Source organism: Microtus ochrogaster, chromosome 18 (assembly GCF_000317375.1).
Source record: "Microtus ochrogaster isolate Prairie Vole_2 chromosome 18, MicOch1.0, whole genome shotgun sequence".
NCBI lineage: Eukaryota > Metazoa > Chordata > Mammalia > Rodentia > Cricetidae > Microtus > Microtus ochrogaster.
The window spans coordinates 30,050,771-30,072,908 of NC_022020.1; the positions used below are offsets into that span (position 1 = coordinate 30,050,771).

A 22,138-nucleotide genomic window follows, 5' to 3' on the forward strand; every position below is an offset into this window, starting at 1 on the left:
TGCATGGCTGTACTGTGCCCACCCTGCATGGCTGTACTGTGCCCACCCTGCATGGCTGTACTGTGCCCACCCTGCATGGCTGTACTGTGCACACCCTGCATGGCTGTACTGTGCACACCCTGCATGGCTGTACTGTGCACACCCTGTGTGGGCTACACAGTGGCTGCTCTGCACGATCTCATTTAGTTCCCTTTCAAACAAGAAAACACACTAGTAAGTATTACATGAACCCTGCTTGTTAAAAGTCTCCTGTGTAAATCCTGCGCATGAACAGAGATTGGCCTGCCCAACCCCACTCCATATTCCAGATACTCCTGGAAGCAACGTGGTCTGTTGACGCACTTCCTGCCAAAATACCCTTGTCTTTCTTGAGCCTGGTTCAGCGGCTGTGTACACACACCAGGTGCGCTGTATTTTATCGGTGAGTCTGGAGAGTTTCCAAGGTGCATTTGGCTTCATTTTTTATCTAATTTATGATTTTACTTTCTTCATAGAATAAGCAGGCTCACTCCTTTCCTTTCCCATGATGTAAGTCTACTGCAACGCTAAAAAAAGGTAAAATGCTTACTTATTATCACCCACTCCTTTTCATTTTCCTTTTCACATATTAAAAGAGGCCGGAAACTATTTGAATGGAGGCATCTTGAATGGAGAAATAAAGCTACTCCTAGAATCCATAAGTTATTAAATGAAAATCCCTTTTCTAGGGATGGGCTACCTCCCTACAAATCCCTCTGCGGCCTCCAAAATAATACAGGTGATTGCCACCGCTGTTGGCTGCCCACTGGAACTAGATGGTAAGGCCCTCTTGATGAAGCAAGCACATGCTCTGGTCTAAGGACATGAAGAAATTAAGCTAGAAGTGAGCTGGATGCTCTCTCCATGACAACTGGCCCTTACTGGGTCAGCAGTGCTACGCAGATAGGGAAACTGTCCTCAGCTGTCTTGCTCAGCATTGGACCCTGCAAACAATTTTGTTGAATCTCCAGGCAAGATGTGCCCACTAGTGTTACAGTAGCAAGTCCATTATGGGGTAACCAGCCACTTTCTAAGTGGATATGAGGCCTGCTTCATAGGGAAGAACCAGTGCTCAGTACAGGAAGCCTGGTCAAAGCCCTGTGGCTGGAGAGGTCATGGGTCTACTAGGAAGGCTGCTGCTGTTGTTTTGCTAAATGGATTCACTGTGTCCATCAAACTGGCTTCTAAGTAATTATGTTTATTCCCATCGATGAATGCTGCTGCCACCTCTGGGCAGAGACCCTTCTTTTTGCAGGAAGAGGTGGTTACTGAGAAGACATAACTGTTGGTCAAAGTTCTGAGAGTAAGTGACTATTGAACATTCAGCCCTGAATAGAACATCTGTATCACCCCCTTCAAGGCTCCAAGAACACAATGAAACAGGAGATTTAAAGAAAGTAGGAGCAGGAGAAAGGGACAGAGTGTTGTAGAACAAGGTCTCAAAGCATAGCACAGCTTTTGTATTCTTTTTTTATTTATTGTATTTTTTTATTGTTTTTATTGAGTTACGCATTTTTCTCCTCTCTCCTCCCTTCTTCCCCTCTCCCCTTCTATCTTCTCCCCATGACCCTCACACTCCCAATTTGCTCAGGAGAGCTTGTCTTTTTTTCCTTCCCATGTAAATCCATGTATGTCTCCCTTAGAGCCTTCTTTGTTGTCTAGGTTCTCTGGGATTGTGCTGTTGCATTTGTAAACTCACAGAGCTGACAAGATTGGGCTTTATCAACATTATTCCATGATGGAGGGCACGTATAATGGCTCACCCTTCCCTGGAGATTTCTAGGCAGTTAACTGCTGCTGGTGGGGTGAAGCTCACCCCTTCCTCTCTGAAGATCTATAGACAGTTAATGGTTGGGGGAGTCAGGGGGAGACATTTTCTTCAGTGGTGTAGTTACTGGTGAGATATCCACACTCCTGTAGATAGTCCCTATCCATTCTCCTGTAAGCACACAAATGAAATTCATTTGTGTTTCTCTCAAATACACACACACACACACACACACACCATGAAGTAGGGAGAAGCAGTTGGGAAGAGGAAGGGTATCAGCTGGTATGGGAGGGAAACAATAGAGGGGAATGAGTTTAAATATGATAAAAAAATATATTATATTATGTACAAAACATCATAATGCAACCCATTATTACCTATAACTCATATACATTAATAAAAAGTTGTTTAAAAGAGAGGCCCAAAAGCCACGTGATGCCAAGTTTGGAGAATGTACATTAAAGTAAATACATAATTATTAAAGTAAGAGACCAAGAAATTGAGTCCATCTATTATAGGAATCTTTAGTGCACTTATGGGTGGAGCCTTATGAAGCTATAGCCTCTACTTTTGTTTGCTAAGGGAAAGATCACCATTCAGGAAGTATTCTCTTAAGTATTTGAAGTTTTTAAAATATCAGCTATCTGAAAAGTTCAGAAGTCAATACCTGCCTTTTGAAACAGGATCCTCCGCCTCATAGTCAATGTCTTCATAGGAATCTGCTTTTGAATAAGGTTATCTGAGAAAGCACAAAGAATGAGGACCTGTAGCAAGCCTGGCCGGACCATTAGCAAACATGTATCTACTCCATTCACTATAAGGGGATCTGCTACCCAGCTGCTTCCAAACACATTCAAAGGGCCTTGCTGCGTGTTCAGCTACACAGAGACATCACCGTATACTGCCCATCCTTTTCACGGTCTCCATAAAGTAGCTCACTCCAGAAAAAAAGGCAAAGTTGACTTATTGCAAGATCAAATGAGTCACCAGTTAATCAGGACTTCATTGATCTGCCTGGTGTGGTAACTCATGCCTGTGAATTGTAGCACTGGGGAGGCTGGGGAAGAGTACCAAGTGCCCAAGGCCAGCCTGAGCTACAGAGCAAAACGCAATTTTAACAAATGCACTTTGCCCCATGTTATATGTCTGTCTATGCCCCTGAGACAGCTTGGCACAATAATCAATATGTTCCTCTCTGCTCTCCCTGACAGGAAGCACCTTCAGGACAAGGTCATGTTTTATTTATTGTCAAAGGGTGCACAGGTCTACCATGAATAACAATTAATAGGCATATAATGAATATGTAACTATTAGCACTTGGATAGATAAAAAATCTTCTTTCCCGCACTAAGCCACAGCCTCCACTAGATGAGTTACTAAGCACACTTTAAAATTTAAATTGCACTTAAAAAATAATTTATCATGCAGATGTGCACCATTATTCATGCTCACCTTCTCCCTTATTGTTCTAAGTTGGTAAAGATTTCTGTAGGCTGCTCCCTCCTCCCCCCGCCAGCTTTTCAGTTTCACACTCCCGAGCAAACGCAAAGATACGCAGAAGTTAGCAAGAGCTTTGAAAGCACTTGCCAAGCCCCAGCATTAAGCTAGGAGCTCACATTGAAGCACACGCTACATGCATTACCTAATATCCCTCAGCAACCTTAGACAATGGCTATTATCCTTATCCTATAGACGAGGAAACTGGGGCGCAGAAACATGAATTGAGCTGGTCGGCACTACAGCCTGACACGAGAGCCATGCTCCTCACCCCAACTTCTCCTTCACGTCACACCTCGGCTTGCAGGAGAGCCTAAGAATGGAAGACGAAAAGGGTCACCCAGCACAGGGCATAAAGATCATCTTGAGGCACTGCTTGACTCTGAGACCTAACATCTAACCAAACCACTGATTTGGGCCATGTAGATCCTCCCAAAGACTTCTGGCACTCCATGGGGAAAGATGCTCTACACACGTAAGTGTCAGGTCTGCAAGGGGCTGAAGATGGGATCAGAAGGAAACATTATTAATTACCCAATCAGCTTCCCACTCTAAATGGAAATAGCCCTTCATAAATCGCCTTTACGAGCTTAAGAATAAACACTGATCCTTTCCATGTAGCATGCCACTGAAATAAATAAAACCTCACGTCACAGATGGAAGTCAAAATTTATTTTACTCCATTTTCTTACAGTATTCCAGGAATGCTTCTGGACCCTGTGTTGACTTTCATCTGTTGGGGTTTTGGTTTGCTTCATTTTGTGAAATGGACAGAGGGTGTTCCACTGTGTTGCCCAGGTTGACCTCAGCCTAACGAGCACAAACAATCCTCCTGCCTCAGCTTCCCAACTACTGACTTTTGTATAAAATTATATACTATGAACCACAAGAGGGTGAGATTTCTTCATGGAACAGTTTGTTGAATGCTTCCTGTGTTCTAGAGCTTCTCTGGGTGCTTGGAACAATGGAAACAGTTGACATAAATCTCTGTTGGAGTTCACCCACATTTGCAAGAAGCAAAGTCAACTTGAACAAGTCTACAGTGAAAAACCGCCAGCTCTCTGGACTCGTTTGGACAGACCTGAAAATCCACTCATCACCATAGCTCATTTGCATCTTTAGTAATGGCTTTATGTTCCAGGCAGATGACACGTAAGGAATTCTCTTAAGCACCCAGCACCTGAGAGACACACCCACCAAAAGGACTCCAGAAGCCTCCACAAAGAACTGCCCTCTACACCACCACATCTGTTTACACAACTTCCTAGTCAAACAGAAGGAAAACGTTCTAGTGATGAGTGCTGGGAAGGTAAGAATTGTACAGCTGGGCAGTTGGTGGTGCTCGCTTTTAAGGCAGATCTCTGAGTTCAAGGCCAACCTGGTCTACAGAGCAAATTCCAGGATAGCCAGGCTACACAGAGAAACCCTGTCTCAGAAAAAGAAGGAAAAGGAGGAGGAGGAGGAGGAGGAGAAGGAGAAGAAGGAGAAAAAGGAGAAGGAGGGAACAAAAGAACCTGATGGCATAGTGAAGCCACAGATGCTACAGTAGTCAGAAACCACAGTTTCTGTCCTGGGTGGCATAGCCCTCCCCCATGAGGAGGCTTAGGAACACTGTACTCTACAAACAGAACATTGGATCCTTTGTTTTCTAGGTACCACTCATCTTTGAAAGCATGTGGCTAATGTTTTGCCCACAGCCGCCAACAGACAGGTGGAAGGAGATCAAATAATCTTCACGTTTTAAAAATAGTCGTGAATTAGAACTTGGAAAGCGAATCTGAACATAGCGAAAGCCAGAGATCAGTAGATTCTATTTAAGACACGATGTCCTCAGTTCTAAAGCAGCTTTGCCCAACATTGTACAAAATCAGATTAAATGTCCCCAGAGCTTCTCACATGACTGTCCCTCCTGTCTACTGCTTTGTTTAAAAATTCCATTATTATTTTTTTTAAATCATCATCATAAAGACCAAAAGAAAAGTAAAAGTACATTTTGCCCAAAATATAACTCTTTCTATACAAAGCTTTATAAGAAAAAAAAAAAAAAGCACATGCCTGCCAAACTGTGACACTTTTGATCCTCAGAACCAGCCGAGAAGGTAGTGGCATCACAGTGATAAAGGAGGCCATGTGTACAGCTAAGCATGTTACTCATTGCACGGGGACTCCTAATCAGGGAGTCAGTGGACCATCTCCACCCTGAGGAAGCAACTCCTTTTTTAGAAAATCAATATTTTTATAATTCTTTGAGATCTTCACACAATGTACTTTGATCATATTCATCCCCAGCTCCTTCCCTTAACTCCTCCCAGACCTACTCACATCTCCTACCCACCCCAACTTCATGTCCTCTCATTATTATTATTATTATTATTATCATCATCATCATCATCATCATCATCATCATCATCATCATCATCATTATTATTATATATCCCATCAACTCTAAGTTATGCTGTCCATATAGTTCTAGGTGTGGGGCCATCTACTGGAGTATTGTAGACTTCCAGGAGCTACACCCTTGAGGAAAATTAACTCTCCCTCCCTAAGAAGCCATGAACTGCCCATAGGGAGGGTAAGGAACCCCTTCCCACTCTATGCTAGAATACTCAGTGTCTAACAGCTCTTGACCTCATCAGGGAAGTGTTTTTCTGAAGTAGATGGTGGCTAACACAGAAACTCACAACTAGTCAAATGGCAGAGCATAAGGGACCGTGGAGTACACACCAACACACACACACATGCACACACACACACACACACACACACACACACACACCTCAGAGAGACCATTCAAAGAGGAGATGAAAAGTCTGTAAGAGGTCAGGAGGACCAGAAGAAAACAGTGTCTTCTGGACATGACAGGAAGTTATTCTCATAAGCCAAAGAAGCAATGACTGCCTACAGGAATTCCTTTTTGTTGATATGTTGGTTTCATTTGTTTGGTTTGGGGTTTTCTAGGACAGGATCGAGCTAGTTAGCCCAGTGAACGCAAACACGTGATGACCATCCTGTTTCAGACTCACTTTTGCTTGGATTACAGGCATGTGTCACCACACTTGGGTCCCTCCATAGTTATTAACTGAGCCAAACCCTCAGCGGACTATCTTATAAGGATTGCATCACATGTTGACTGAATGTACTTATATACGTGACCTCAGCTATACCACATGACACACTAAATCCAACCACGTGAGCTCAGTCAACCCACAGAATCGCCAGCATTAAAAGCCTGTCACTAGACAAGGTCTCTAAGTTCTGGAGTGATTTGTTGCACAAAAACAGCCAACAACTGCTGTGTCCCACCATCGCACAGCTAAGCTAAGCTTCGTGTTAGGTACAGTGGTCCACCCAGAAGAAAAGCAAATGAATCAAGGAGCACTGTACCCAGCAAAGCAGAACCCTGAACCACTGTCCTTCCCGCTCATCTCCTGAGTGGCCACTGTGTCAGGGCTGGAAAAACAGACTGCTGGTAAGACACAGGCTTCCGATTAGATGGGCTGAGATCCCGGTTCTCCTTCCTGCTAGGTGGGGGTGCTTAAAGAGTTACTGAGACTTCTCTGAGCCTCAGTTTTCCCCACGATGTGAATAAGTCAGTCATGATGACTTCTTGGGCTGCTTGGAGAAGTAGAGACAATATTGTGTTATTCAGAGCAAATGCCCACATGTATACACACATACATAAATACATAATACATACATACATACAGATATGTGTGCACACAGACATACATACACACATACACACAGAGTGAGAGAGATAGCGGAAGAGACAGAGGGAGGGAGAAAAAGAGGAAGGAAAGGAGGGAGAGAGGAAGGGAGGGAGGGAGGGAGGGAGGGAAGGAGGGAATGATGGGTTGCCTAGAAAACGCCTATGTTTCAGCAAACCTTTTATAGATGTGACTTTTCTGCGAAAGCCTACCTGAAGTCCTCTGCATAGGACTGCTGCAGGCCTCCCCACCACCCTGCAGGCTCCCTGTGTAAGGTATGCATCACCCATTGAAATTATGCTGACCTGTCATCATTTATTAATGTTGGGCTCATGCTTTAAAACCCATCGCCTGTACCAGAAACCTTTGCGTAGGAGTACACTGCAAAGGAGCGTGTGTATGGTGTGGTGTGCATGGTTTGGTGGACAGAGATCTGCTCCAGGAGTTGAAAGGGGAGGAGGACACACCCAAAAGTTACCTCTGACCTTCCAGACGGTGGTGAAGCCTAGACAAAGTGTCCCTCCCATTCTGAGAAGGCAGGGATCTCCTTCTCATGATGACAACCCTTCTTCAAAGGACAGTTACAGTTTGCTTCTTGACTGCTCCCCACAGACTGTGTGTTAATGGTTAGGTCTCAGGGCAGCCCGGTGTGGATTCTGGAAGAGGTGGAGAATGGCAGAAAGAAATTGGGTCCATGCCCTTGAGTTGAATTATGGGACCGCAGTCCATCTACCCTTTTCTACTTAGCTGCCTGGCTCAGACACAAGGTTTGCTCCACTCTAGGCCCTGCCTTGAGATGCTGCCCCTCCACAGGCCCAGAGTGGCAGTGTAACTGGGCTGGTTATTTTTTTGTCAAACTTAGCATCAAATAGCATCACCTGGAAGGATGGAGCTTCAATTGAGGAACTTCATCTTTCAGACTGGCCTGTGGGCGTATCTGAGGGAAAATTTCTTGATGAATGATTGATGTGGGAGGGTCCATTCCACTGTGAGTGGTGCCATAACTGGGCAGGCTGAGCAAGGCATAGCAAATAAGCCAGTGATGTCCCTCCATTCCCCGTGCTTCAGTTCCTGCCTCCGGGTCCCTGCCCTGAGATTATGCTCTGTCTTCCCTCAGTGATGGACTGTGGCCTGGGAGCTGCGAGATGAAATAAATCCTTCTGTCCCCAAGTTGTTTTTTTTGGCCAGTGTTTTCTCAGTGCATCAGAAGAGCAAACGAGGACAGATATTGGTACTGAAGAGTGGGATATTGCTGTGATGGACCTGACCGTGGCGTTTTGGGGGGAAGAATTGTGGAAGGGGTTTCATGAGCTGTTACAAGAGACTGGAAGGAAGTTAGCTGCACAAGCCAGGGAAAGTGAGCCAGTAAACAGCATTCCTCCATGGTCTCTGCCTTCAGTTTCTGCCTTATGCTCCTGCCTGAACTTCACACAATGATGAAATACAGCCTGTAAGTTGAAATAAACCCTTTCCTCCCCAAGCTGCCTTTAGTCAATGATTTATTACAACAGAAATCAAGCTAGATCGGGTAATTATGGACCGGAGCCTTCATAACTGTGAACCAAAGATAGCCATTTCCTCCTCGCAAGCTTATTACGTCATCACAGCAGAAAAGGGGCCAACTCAAAATGCACTGGGCACCCACTCCAAACTGCCAGTCTGAACAAAACATGTGCACGTGTGCCTAAAAGCCTGGCCCAAGACAAAGTCTACACCAGATTCACTCACTCTCTCATTCCTTCCTTCATTCATTCATTCATTTCATCAGCTGTTGCTGAGGACCCGGCAGGTGCAAGGCACTTTCTAATGTTTCTAGCTCCCAAAGTTCAATGAGCTATCCCTGGAGAAAAAAAAAAAAAAGGAAAATGTTTGACTGGGAACTTCACCCCATATAAGCTCCCTCCCCTGGGAGTTGCCTAGGTCAGGGGGCTGAAGATGAAGCCTCCAGCCAAACAGAAAGAAAGAAAAAAAAAGGAAATAAAGAACGGTCTCCACAGCAACACTGTACTGAATACCCTACCTTGGGTTCCCAGCTGTGTCTCTCTCAGCAATGGAGGCCCCTCCTGTAATGGAGGTTCTAACCACCCTTCCAGCACCCCGTGGCTATCTTCCAGGCTAGCCAGATCCCATGCTACAATTCACAGGCAGCTACAGGGACTTAGAAGACTTATAGGTACAACTCCTCATCTTACAAACACAAAATCTTGGCGAGAAGACCTCTGACCAGGGCCACCCAAAGACCTAAGTGAACTGGAAGTAGATTAGCCCAGGATCGCACCCCACAGGTCTGGGTTACAACCAGTTCTCAAGAATGTTTTCCACTCTACTGTTAGCCTGAAGCACCACCCGAGGAGGAGCCCTCAGGAGGGCCATTGAACCCAAAACTGCAATATTATAAACAGCAGTATTTCAAAGACCTTATAACCATCAATCCTCTGATAAACACTCTTTAATAATTAATTACCTCACTCGAATCCTCGCAACACTAGCAGTGTGCGCTGTTATTCTCACAACACAGATTAGCAAACTAAGGTCCAGAGAGAGCTCTGCAGGGCGCCCCACAGCTATTTAGGAAAAGAGAAAGTCTTGAAACAGTGTAGCAACGCTGAGTCTACCAAGAACACAGCTTCAGGGCCGTGTTTTAGAGTTGAAGGAGGGGGTGATGAACTAGAAGGCTGGACCAGACAGTCCACCCAGGGAAGCCACCCAGAGCCAACAACCTCCGCTTGAGGCAAGCAGGATGCGGACGTGAGGCCCTGCACGGCAGCCTCCGCTCCTCCCAGAGAGCAACCTTCGAGGAATTCCGCCTCCACCCTCCCCGGTGCATCCCGAAAGCAGCACGCGCGCTGGAGGGGGACCCGGAGAATGGATTAGGACCCCTGAGCTTTTTGGGGTCTTGTCACTGCGCGACAGGAGGAGGGGGCGGGGGGGCGGACAATTAGGCTCTCGGCAGCGGACACACCGCCCAGATCGGAGGGATTGATACCTTTCGGAGGAAGCAAGCGACCACCTGCTCGAAGGGGTACTGGAACACCTGGTGAACGTCCACGGTGACCCCCATGTCGCGCACCCTTCTCCAGGCGCCTCGCCGAGCTCCGGCCACACCCCTTTTCAAACTTCTTAAACTTTATTGTACCCCTCGGAGACAAGGCTATAGGTCACACCCACGTCCCCTTTCACTTGTGTTTTTTAAAGATAGCACCGGAGACGCCCCAGACCCCAGCCATGGGGAAGACGGTCTCAAACACGTGACCTCCCCGGCCACGCCAGCAGATAGTGCCCTGCCTCTGAGCCACCCGGTTACACCCTGCAACCCTGCGCTTTGCAGCCAGATTTTTAAGCCGTCACTGCCGGAGGTCACAGAATATATCTTCTGTTGACAGAACCAAATAGGAAAAAAATGTAATAAATACATTAAGTCTCCGCCCTGAAATTGTGGGTGTGTGTGGTGTTTCAACCTGGCTCAGCTAAATCCGGCCAGACAAAGGCCAGCGGCTGCACGCGTCACTAATCTGCCTGAGGAGTGGGACTGGGCCTCTGGCGAGGAGGAAGCTGCTCTTCTCCCAGAACAATCTAGGAAAGAGAGTCCGCTTTTGGCGTGCAACTCGAGGAAGTTCCTTGGCTAAGGTTAAGCACCAGCCAGCAAGAAAAGGGATACGAAAGAAGTGTATCCCTTCCTCCAAAGAGCAGTTGTTACTAGAGGAAGCAAATGTTGCATTTATTCACTAAATTATTCACCTGTTTCTGCACACGTGCTGTGTGCAAGACACTACAGACTCAGCAGAGAATCTGACCTGTCCTGCTGTTGGGTAAAATGAATGCGGTGTGGGATTTGACACTCACTCAATAATGTGGGCAAGTAAAGTCACAGGGCCTAAGACATGGTTGCTAGGTTGAACAGGAACATTCCCTGAGGTTTTGACGTCCATATTTGGCCGTGCTATTCGGGGTCACTCTGGGAGACAAACCCTCCCCTCATCGCAGGCTGCCACTGCCTCCTTTCCCTGCCTGGTTCCCAGGCCATAACCTGATGACCTCCTCACTCAGTAATAGGAAGCTTTTTACCTCTTCCTTGTGGGTGAATTTTCCACACTTAGTTTAGGGACAGTCTGTCTACCTGGCTTCCAAATCCAGGCTGGACAGACAAATACTTAACAAATCACCCTCCCTTATAAGGCAAACTGAACAGAGCCCTTTCTTCTCTAAGTTCTTAGTTTTTGTGATGTTGATGCTACTATGCTTAAGCTAATCTCACTATGGAATTGGGACTAGAGTACAGGACCAGCAAGTATCTCCACCATCCACATAGGGGTGGCAAAAGATAACCTCAATATAGATAATGAGCAGAGTAGTACCATTAACAAGTGATACATCTTGAATATTTACTGCCCTCAAAAACAAACATATACAAATATATGTAATACCTTAATTAAAACTGTATAATAATTGATATTTAGTAAAGGCTATATTTGCAGTCAGCCCCAGCATATCACTGAAAGCTCCTACCTTCTTGCCTACTTGAGGGCATCCCCTAGCAATGGTCCTCCTCTTTCCTGTACCATCAGCATCCACACCTACAAGATCATTACAAGCAGCACACAAAAACACTGTGATGTCTTCCACCCTAAAACAAAACAAAAAAAAGCACCACCAACTCCCCGTATCCCTCCAGACAGCTCCCCTTCAACTGTATTCCTCAAGAGCGAGGCCTGCAATGTCCTGAGCCATTCTCATAGCTTTGTCCTCCACCATCCCACTCAAACTACACATGCCAACTTCCCAGTGACAAAACTGCTAAGTTAAATAGTTAAATAGTTAATTCTTTGTGGTCTATGTTTTAATTCAAAACAATTCCTTTGTATTCCAGGTTGAATATCTTGTGCAACAAGAATATGATAATTATTTTTCTTCTTTTAGTTTTTCGGTGTATATGTTCATTATGCATAGTATTGTGTTGCAGAAGGTCATTTTCATACATTGAGCAGACCTTCCACATCCCCTGCCTGTGAAGGCCCAAAATGTGAGCCTATTTCCTCTTGGTCTGAAGGTCAGAGAGTTTCAGCTTGCTCAAAGTTGTTCCACCGTGACCAAAGGTCAGAGAATTGGAACTTACTTCTATTCCTGCAAGGTTATTGTGTTTCTACTTCAAACAAAAGACCCACCTAGATCGAGCTCAGAGAGTTCTTCTCGCTCAAGGTTATTGTCAACAGGTGTGGCTAATATCCAGACCTTGTGTTTCAGGTGTTAAGAAGTAGGTCTGTTTCTACCTCAAACAAAAGTCTAAGAATCCAGCTAGGTTCCTACTCCCTTGGGGAGACAACTATGGATTCCACTCAGGGAGTGGTTTGCCTACGGAATGTTTTGGTCTAGGATGTAAGCATTACTTGTCTCGGTCTGGCAACAGAATGGTTTTTTTTAATGTTTTTATTGAGCTATGTATATTTCTCCCCTCAGCTCCCTCCTTCCCCCTCCCCTTCTACTCTCTCTAATGATCCACACTCCCAATTTACTCAGGAGATCTTGTCTTTTTCTATATCCCATGTAGATTAGATCCATGTATGGTCTCTCTTAGGGTCCTCTTTTTTGTCTAGGTTATCTGGGATTGTGAATTGTAGGCTGGTTTTTCTTTGTTTTGTGTCTAAAAGCCACTTATAAGTGAGTAATATTATATTTGTCTTTCTGAGTCTGGGTTACCTCACGCAATATGGTGTTTTCTAGATCCATCCATTTGCCTGCAAATTTCAAAATGTTATTTTTTTTTCACTGTGTAGTACTCCAGTGTAACCACATTTTCCTTATGCATTCTTCAGTCAAGGGGCATTTAGATTGTTTCCAGGTTCCGGCTATGACAAACAATGCAGCTATGAACATAGTTGACCACATGTTCTTGTGGTATGATTGAGCATTCTTTGGGTATATACCCAAAATTGGTATTGCTGAGTCTTGAGGTAGGTTCTTTCTCAATTTTCTGAGAAATCACCATGCTGATATCCAAAGCAACTGTCTGTACCAGCTTGCACTCCCACCAGCAATGGGGGAGTGTTCTATTTACCCCACATCTTCTCCAACATAAGTTGTCATCAGTGCTTTTGATCTTGGCCATTCTTACAGGTGTAGGATGGAATCTCAGAGTTGTTTTGATTTGCATTTCTCTGATGACTAAGGATAGTGAGCATTTTCTTCAGTGTCTTTCAGCCATTTTAGATTCATCACAACAGAATGTTTAACTAAGGATGTAACCTGCAATCCTTCAACTGGTCTATTTATTTCCTTGTATCATGTTAATCCAGTTTTTATCTTACTCCTACCTTTTGGGGTTGGGGTATTTTAAGCAAATGGAAATTAAATGCAGGTGATTTCAGTATTCATTCACTGGAACTTCCTCTGGTACTATCCTATGTTTTTTGTTTTATTATTTTCACTTGCGTCTTTGTTCTCTTTACTAATTTTCTAATCTCCATGCCCCCTGCCCTGGTAAGTGGTATTTTTGTGGAAGGTGGTCTCCAACACCTGCTCTCCTCTTCCCCCCCTCCCCCCCTTTATCCTCATAGCCTGTTTCATTTCTACTTTCTTTTTCATTTGTTTGCTTGCTCGCTTGCTTGCTTCTTTTCAAGACAAAAGGTTTCTCTGTAACCTTGACTGTCCTGTAACTAGCTCTATAGACCAGGCTAAACTCAGACTCAGAGATTTGCCTGCTTCTGCCTCCTGAGTGCTGGGATTAAAGGCATATGGCACCAATGCCAATGATTTCTACTTTCTTTGTTGCTGATGACATTTCTTTATTTGACAATTTCATGAAAGTCTATATTTTACTCATTTCACCACCCATGAATCTGATTTTCTGTCTTATCCCTCCCATCTCCACAGAATTCCTTCTTCTCACTTTCTATTTTTTTGTTTTGTAGGTGTGTGTGTGTGTGTGTGTGTGTGTGTGTGTGTGTGTGAATCTAATTAGGGTTACTGGGATGGCCTTGGGTAGGTAGTTACTAAATGGAGCATGGACAGCCCACCAGCAGCCACAACATTGAAGAAAATGACTACCCCATGCCCAGAAACCATTAATTGCCAATATTCCTCATGGAGGAGGAGGGTGTCACCTCTATCCTTCCTCTATCCATGATGAAATGTCAACAGGCCCAGTCTAGACTAGATCTTGTGCAAAGCTAAAGCTGATTGTAGTTTGTGAGTGCAATCGCCATTCTGTGTCCAGGAAGCTGTATCACAGAATTCTTCATTAATCTCTGGTTCTTAGATTCCTTTTTCAATATCTTCCCGAACTTTGAAAGGGGTGATAATCTAGACATACATGTATAAATGTCTAGATTAAGCCTGAGCACTTAAGATTCACTTATTCTCAATATATTGACCAGCTATGAATCTCTACATTAACTGTCTCCCACATCAAAAAAAAAAAAAAAAGCTTTTCTGACTAAAGCTAAAAGTAACAGTGATCTATGGTTAAACAAACATTTAGGAGTCAGTTTAACACCAGGTTCATTTGGCAAAACAATAACAGCAACATCCTCACTGGGATCCTCACTGGGGCCTATGACTTCCACAGTCAAAAAGTTTTGGCCAGGCTTGCAGTGCCAGGAATGAATTCCCTCCTGTGAAGTAGGCCTCCATTATAAGCGGAAAGCAGTTGGTTACTCCTGTAATAGTCATGCCATTATTGTACCAGAGGGCACATCTTGCCTGGAAGGTGTATATTATACTATATGGGGTACACAGCTAGGTAAAGCCATTTGATGACTTTTCACCACCATCAGGCTACACGATATCCTACCACACTACAAAAGCTAGCCAGAAGAGGGGCTTGCAACTCAAGTCAATCTTGATTTCTCTATATCCTACAATCATTATGCTTTCATGTCGTGTGTACATATGTTATTTTGTATATCTATATGAAGTCTAAAAACCACATGAGAAAACACATGTATCTTTCTAAGATTTCTCACAGTTATCTCCTAGGGCGCCCATTATCCCACAAACCACATCACTTCGTTCTTCATTATGGATGGAAAAACTTCCTTCGTCTATATACACCATATTGTCCTTATCCATTCCTCTGTTGATGGACACCTAAATCACTTCCATTACTTGGCTATTGTGTAAACTGTTTCCATAGACATTGATGTGTAAATATCTTTGTGGTATTTTAACTTAAAGTCTTAGGGTGGATTCCCAGTAAGTCTATTTTTAGTTTACACACACACACACGCACGCGCGCGCACACACACACACACACACACACACAGCAACAGTGGTTAATTTTTAATCCCCGTGTTACATAATTTTTCCTGGGGACACATGAACAAACATCTGTTCACTTCACGTGGAGCACCAACAAAAGACCAGATGCCAGAGCAAATAAACAGTTCCACCAAAACAAGCCTGGTGAATGAATTGGTTTATTGCAGCATGAATTATGGCTCCAAGGTATCAGCATCACTAAAAAGCCCACTCATGGTTGGCAGCAACTCACAGATGCTCCATCCCTAGCCCTCTTTCCACAGGTCACAGGCAGCTCCACTTAAGAGTCCTCTTCCCCTATAAATTGTTTGCTGCCCATGTGACCTGGAGACAGATCCTGTGTGTCCTGTAGCTTTCTGAGATTCTTGACTTTTATAAGTTTCATTGCTTCCTGAGTCTTAGGACGCCCCCTCTAATAAGGGGCGCTTCATTTCAGAGGAAAAAGCTACAGACGCCTCACTTTGCTAAACCTATAAGCAGCATTTCTCTGATCTGCTAAGTGATAAGTGGGCCTGTTGCCATAGCTACTACTTGAGATGAATGTCTTGATGGGAGAACTCCACGATATCACCAACCCTTCTTACAGAGGGGTAGAAACATCTCCTGGCAGGCCTATAATCCCAGAACTTGAGAAGGAGAAGCAGGAAGATAAAGTGTTCAAGACCAGCCTGGACTACTCTGTCTCAAAAAAAAAAAAAAAAAAAAAAAAAAAAAAAAAAGAAAGAGAAAAACACAAACCCAAACAAATAAAATATGTGTCTCCTGGGAACCTGCACAGATACACAAAGCAGAAATAATATGCTTGAAGGAGTGTGCTGTACTATTGTATTGTTAAGAATGATATCCCCAGAATAAGATAGGTTAGGGCGCGATTAGCACTTTAAGCGAAGGAAAGGGAAAAAAAATCTTACCAGTAGGCTCAGAACCTCATCTTGCCTCTTCCCAGCTGGACGGGGAAAGGCTTTCTAGTTAGTTCCCTTATCAGCAAAAGTTTGGAGCTACAAAAGATGAAATGGTTACCTCTGGTCTCTACCCTGAACTCGCATTAACTGGACTCACAAAGCAGTAAAGAATACTGATCTAGCAACATAGTCAGACAGACCTTTTCCTCACACACCATTGTCTTCTATTTCAGTCTCACCCAGTATCCTAAAAAGAATCCTTTTTTAATGTGCTGTCTGTTCTGTAGGCACAGTGGCCTTTGACCTAGGCTCATTCAGTTTTCTTTGACAACCATTACTGAACCTAAAATCCCTACCTGCCTTATCCATTGCTTCCCTCCGCAACCCATGGAACAGGAGTATGTGAGCATCTGGATCATGCTGGGTTGGGGTTATTTCCACTCCTGTGATTTTTCTCCTTTTTCATGCTATCATGTTTGTGTGGCTTTTCTTCTTTTTTATCTTCCTGGCATGAGTGCATTTTGAGAAACCTTCAAAGGATAGAGGGGGAAAGTTCCCTTAGCCCTGCAATACTCATGCCTGCTTCTGTTACCCCAAAATGGGGGCCCTGGGTCTCTACTCTCTTCTGATCACCACTTTCTCCCACAATGTGTCCTTAGGCATTTGCTCACTAACCTCTGACTAAGTGGCCACTAAAGCCCAAAATCATGTTCTGAAAGGTTAGAGGACCCAGCGCTTGTTGGCACTATGTGAGATTGATTGACTGCATGACTGGTCTAAAAACAAATGCCACCTGCCCACATCAAGGACATCAAAACAGTCTAAAGGTAAAAGTGCATGCCAAGCTAAACAGCATAAGACCTGTGACCATGTGATTCAGATTTGCTGCCAGTCTGTACAATAGAAATCTTCACTGCAGAGCATGTCTCCCAAGGAAGAATAAAAGACAACAAAACTCATTTATTTCTTAACTTATCTAAAAACTTTTTGGTATCTTAGTTACTTAATATTGCCATGACAAAACATCACAACCAAAGCAACTTATTAAAAAAAAATTTAATGTGAAGACCCATAGTTCCACGGGGTTAGAGTCTGTGATCATCACAATGGGGAACATGGTAGCAGGCAGCCATGGAACTAATATTTGATCTATAAACACCAAGTATGTGCAGAGAAATAACTAACTGGGAATGCATGGATGTTTGAAACTTCAAAGTCCACCCTCAGTGAAGTACCTCCTCCAATGAGGTCATACCTCCCAATCCTTCCTAATCAGTTCCACTAACTGAGAAAGGACCAACCAGTCAAACATATGCTCCTACAGGGCTACTCTCATCCAAGTCAGCCTAGGTGGTCAGCTTTATGTGGTCTTTGTGACACCAAATGGCTCACACAGAAGCTTTTGTGAGATACCAAACTCACTTTCTCTCTCTTCTCCATGGCTCATCTTTCTCAATTTTTAATTGAAATTTCCAGGGAGAAGGTTTAACAATTACATTTGGTTATATATTATATATACCAGATATATAAGTGAATTTTAGGGAGTCTATCTTAGAGGGGAGAAAAACAAGAGAAAATTACGAAGCCCCTGACTCTTCAAAAGTTTAAAGTACCTAGTCCTAGACAGCTGCCAAGATCTTTTAACTCCTTTTTTTTCTGGTGCTAGGGATGAAACTCGGGGCCTTAAGTGTGAAAGCTACTATTTCTGAGATATACCTTCTGCCCACCTTGTTTCTTTTAATACAAAAGTATTAAGTTGGGTGTTGTGGTACACCCCTGTAACCTTAGCACCTATGAAAGCTGAGATGGGAATATGGCAAAGCTAACGAGCTACATCATGAGACTTGTCTCAATAAATAATAAATAAATAAATTCACAGCATGACTCGGCACTTCATTTTGGAATATAGTTTTTAAACCTCAACTACGTACACTCTGTTCTAACAAAATCATGCTGACTATTTTCGTTGGAGAGAGGTAAGAGAGATCACTGGGGGAAGGAGAGTAATTGTTGTACCTCTGAAAAGAGACAATGGTACTTGGTAGATACTTGAGTACAGAGATGGGCAGTGTTGGTATTCTAGGTCTACTTTGAAGGCAGAGATAGCCTAATGGATGAGGGGTGAGAAGTCAGAGGAAAGAGAAGGGAAAGGTCATGCTGGCATCATCTGGGAAAGGATCGCATGTGTATGGTAGAAACCAATATCTGTATCACTCTTCTGGGGATACTATAAGGAAGTACCATACACTGACTGGCTTGAACAGCAGAAGTGTGTTATCATGTACCTAAGGCATCCAGGAGTTGAAATTAAAAGCATCATCAACACAATGGACTGCCTCATGCCTCCCCCAGGTCCCAAAAGTGTCACACGGTCATTACCAATAGATGGCATTCTCCTTATGGCTTCACATGTCTTCCCCTGTATTCACCATCTTTTGTGTCTACATTTTCATAAGGGTGTCACTTAGGTTAAATTAAAACTAACCCGAGTCTGGTATACAGCATTCAGAAGGCTCTGGGTTCAATCCTTAGGACCACAAAATCTTCTTGGGGAGGAGAGCTACCCTAATGACTTGGTGATTTCAATTGTTACAGACTGCACTGTATTGCCACAGAATGCCTGTACTGAAGTCCTTCTATAACTGCATTTATCTACCTGCTCATTTATTTGGGATACCAGGGCTGGAATCCAGGATCTCAAATAGACTAGGTACGTACTCTACCGCTGAGTTATAATCCTAGTGATTTAACTGTACTTTGAGATAGGGGTTTTGGAAAGATGATTAAATTAAAATAATGTTTTCAAATTGAGTCCTAATCTAATATGACTGTGGCATTAGAAGAAGGAGAGACGGGTGAGAACAGAGGGAGAAGGGTCATCTCCGAGCCACCGAGAAGCCAATCTGCTGACAGCTCCATCTCAGACAGTCTCCAGAGCAAGGGAACACATTTCTGTTGTTTAATCCTGCCCCCGCTATACACTGTGATGAATCCTGGTAGACTAGTCACTCATCTGCTGAGACCTTCCTTCCTGATGAGATCGAATTCAGACGTCCTGAAGTTGGAATGTCAACCCATTTTTAGAAAACACACTTTAACCCATAATGCCAGGCGTGGACTAGCAGAGATGGAAGACAAAAGAGCTCCTGGTGGCACTGAACTCCATCTCTGGTCCCTTTTTCCTCTTGTGTAGTCTCTCCTTAGATTCTATGAGTTTCAGCAAGATTCACGTGTGTGAAGAGAGTCACGCTTCCAGAGCAATCAGGATCTAATTAACTTCCCCAAATTCTGATCTGCAAAGGCAATATGGAATCTTACATGTGCAGAGGACTGGAGGCAGAAGAAAACTGAGATGCTTTGAAGGCTAAACCACAAAAGTCCAGATTAAAGACACTGATGTTTCCAAAGAAAGGACACACTGTGGAAAAAAAAAAATAAAAAAAAATAAAAATAAAAACCAGTTAGGGAATCATGGGAAAATAGAACTCAAGAGGTAAATATGATTCCTTTCAAACAAAAGATTGTCATGACTATATACCTTCCCACTGGCAAGTTATTATTATTATTGTTGTTGTTGTTGTTATTATTATCCTAAAATGGCCACTTCAAGATTAACCTCAAGCAAATGCTTCTCACCAGGTGTAATGACACACACCTATAATCCCATCATTCGGAAGGCTGAGGCTAGATCTCAAGTTCAAGGCCAGCCTCGGCTGTATAGCAAATCCCAAGCCAGCTGAAACTATGAAACCAAGCCCTGCCACAATAAAAGCAAAGAAAAGGCGATAATAAAATTACTTACTCCAGAGGGGCATAGTGGTACATGTCTGTAAGCCCAGCCCTTGGGAGGCTGAATTGACGGGATACATAGTTTTAGGCAAACCCAGGCTATATAGAGATCCTTTCTAAAAGGGGCAGTGGATGGAAATGCTGCTTCTGGGTCAGTTCAAGGAGCAGGGTAACTTAAATCAAAGGGGCATACTTGTTTGCTTGTTTTTGTGGCAGCATCTCACTGTCTTAACCTAGACTGGCCGCAAACTCAAGATCTTCCTGTTCAGCCTTTCAAATACTGAGATTACAGATGTGTAACACCAAGTGTTTTTTTGTTTGTTTGTTTGTTTGTTTTTTTAACTTTTTCTCCTTTGGGATTGTTGTAGGAAACAGGAAAGATATAATGAAAGCCAAACCCAGGGCCTCCTACAGGTCTTTACCACTGAGCTACATCCTTAGTCCTCAAAAGACCGTTTCTGGTTGGTGTTATTCCCATGCAGACTAAAATGATTCCTTGGTACCCTAATTCTGTCAGAAGTCCTTACCCCTTTCCTAGGCACAGGTGACACCAAACATGCAAACTGTGAGAGTTAAAGGGTGAGTTCCAGCAGACTTGTCTGTCACATGCACCCCAGTGTCTTTCTTCCATATGCCCAGAGGTGATAGACTTCTCTGTGTCCTTTGCTATGACTGAGCTGCCTGCAGAAACCAGGATGTCAAGTCAACCTGTATTTTCTACATGAAGTAACAATGATGTCAGAATCTCTTCAGAAGATGGAGTAAACATCTGTCATAGGATGGAGAGCACATCCTGTACCTCAAGGTACCAATCAACCCGTCAGCAGCTGCTTCCCTAATCTCAGAGCTATAATAAAGAAGATGACTAAATGGCAACTTTTCGGGGCATAAATCTCAAAAGAGTAGCTCATCTAAGGTAACAGATAATGCCAAACAGCCAAAGGTACCCCATGATCTCGAGATGAATAACAGATGTGGTGGCTGACGATTCATCAAGGGGTCTCTAGAGGAGAGAGGGTCAGTCTATGCCTCATCCAGAAGCCCTGGAAGTGGATGGAGTTGCCAGGAGGTGGAAACCAAACAAGAAAAAGGCAGTGGTGTTAGTTCCTGGGTCAAGTGCTTCTGAGACTGAGAGACTGAACTCAGAGACAAGTGTAAGCAAATGATTATCTCTTGGTCCACCCTGACAGCACGCTCTCTCCACCTCTTGGTTATGTATTGTCTGCACACCTGGCAAAGAATAGATTGCAGTGTCAACGAAAGGCAAGTGTAGCTCTTCCTTCAATGGGTAGATTGAATTGTTGTCTATTGGAATTTGTTCCGCCTTTCCATCTTCAAATAGAATCCTGTTCCCCTGCAAACTCTTGTCTCAACCCTAATAAGCACCATTTTTTGAGACAGAAAGCTTTGAACTGGTCCTGATGAATCTGAGGATTACCTCCACTGCCAGAAGAAGAAGGCAGTGGGTACAGAGCCCAGTACAGACCAGTAAGGCATCAAAAAGGGCTTGTAGGGCTTCTGGACATTAGCTCTGCCTGCTCTGGAGACAAACAAGGAAGTGATCCCAACCAAGGTTAGCAAACATCCTATCAGCAGGCAGTCTCGGTTTGGTCCCTTATGAGTTTGCTTTACACCACTGGGATGAATACACTGTCAAGACCATCAGCAACTCAAAAAGAGAGAAATTTTATTTGGGCCTTTAGTTTCAGAGGTTTCTGTGCACAGTCAATTGACTCCATAGCCTCTGGGCACACGAACATGACACAGTACACCATGGTGAAGAAGCTGGTCGCCTCGTGGTGTCCAGGACACAGAGAAGGAGAGTGGAACCCTAATGTCCCCTTAGAGATTTATCACGCATGCTCTGAGTTTATTCTAATAGACTCCTGCTCCTAAAGATCCACTGTCTGTCAGTAGTGCTGGTGGCTTGCGGTCACACCTGCCCTATACCAACTATCTGAAAGATGAAACAATTTTCCTAACAGTGTGCTAACAAGCCCACTTTTTAGTTAAACCACTATGTACCTTAGACTGTGACTTGTAGGTTAAAACAAAATGAATAAATCCTGGGGCTGGAGAGATGGCTCAGTGGTTGAGTGCATGCATTGATCTTGCAGAAGACCCAAATTCAGTTCCCAGCATACATGTCAGAGGGTTCATATGCCTGCAATTCCAGCTCCAGGTGATTGTGATCGGATGCT

At 43.9% G+C, this 22,138-nt stretch overlaps 1 protein-coding gene across 1 annotated transcript in view; it reads right to left on the bottom strand.

Annotated features, from left to right (window-relative positions):
* Prelid2 (PRELI domain containing 2) overlaps positions 1-10,161 on the bottom strand; it is a 72,400-nt gene extending 62,239 nt beyond the window's left edge. The window contains exon 1 of the mRNA XM_005356034.3: positions 9,980-10,161. Within this exon, the coding sequence (XP_005356091.1) occupies positions 9,980-10,054 (75 nt within the window). The 5' untranslated portion in view covers positions 10,055-10,161. The remainder of the gene's footprint in view (positions 1-9,979) is intronic.
* Between the last annotated feature and the right edge of the window lie 11,977 nt (positions 10,162-22,138).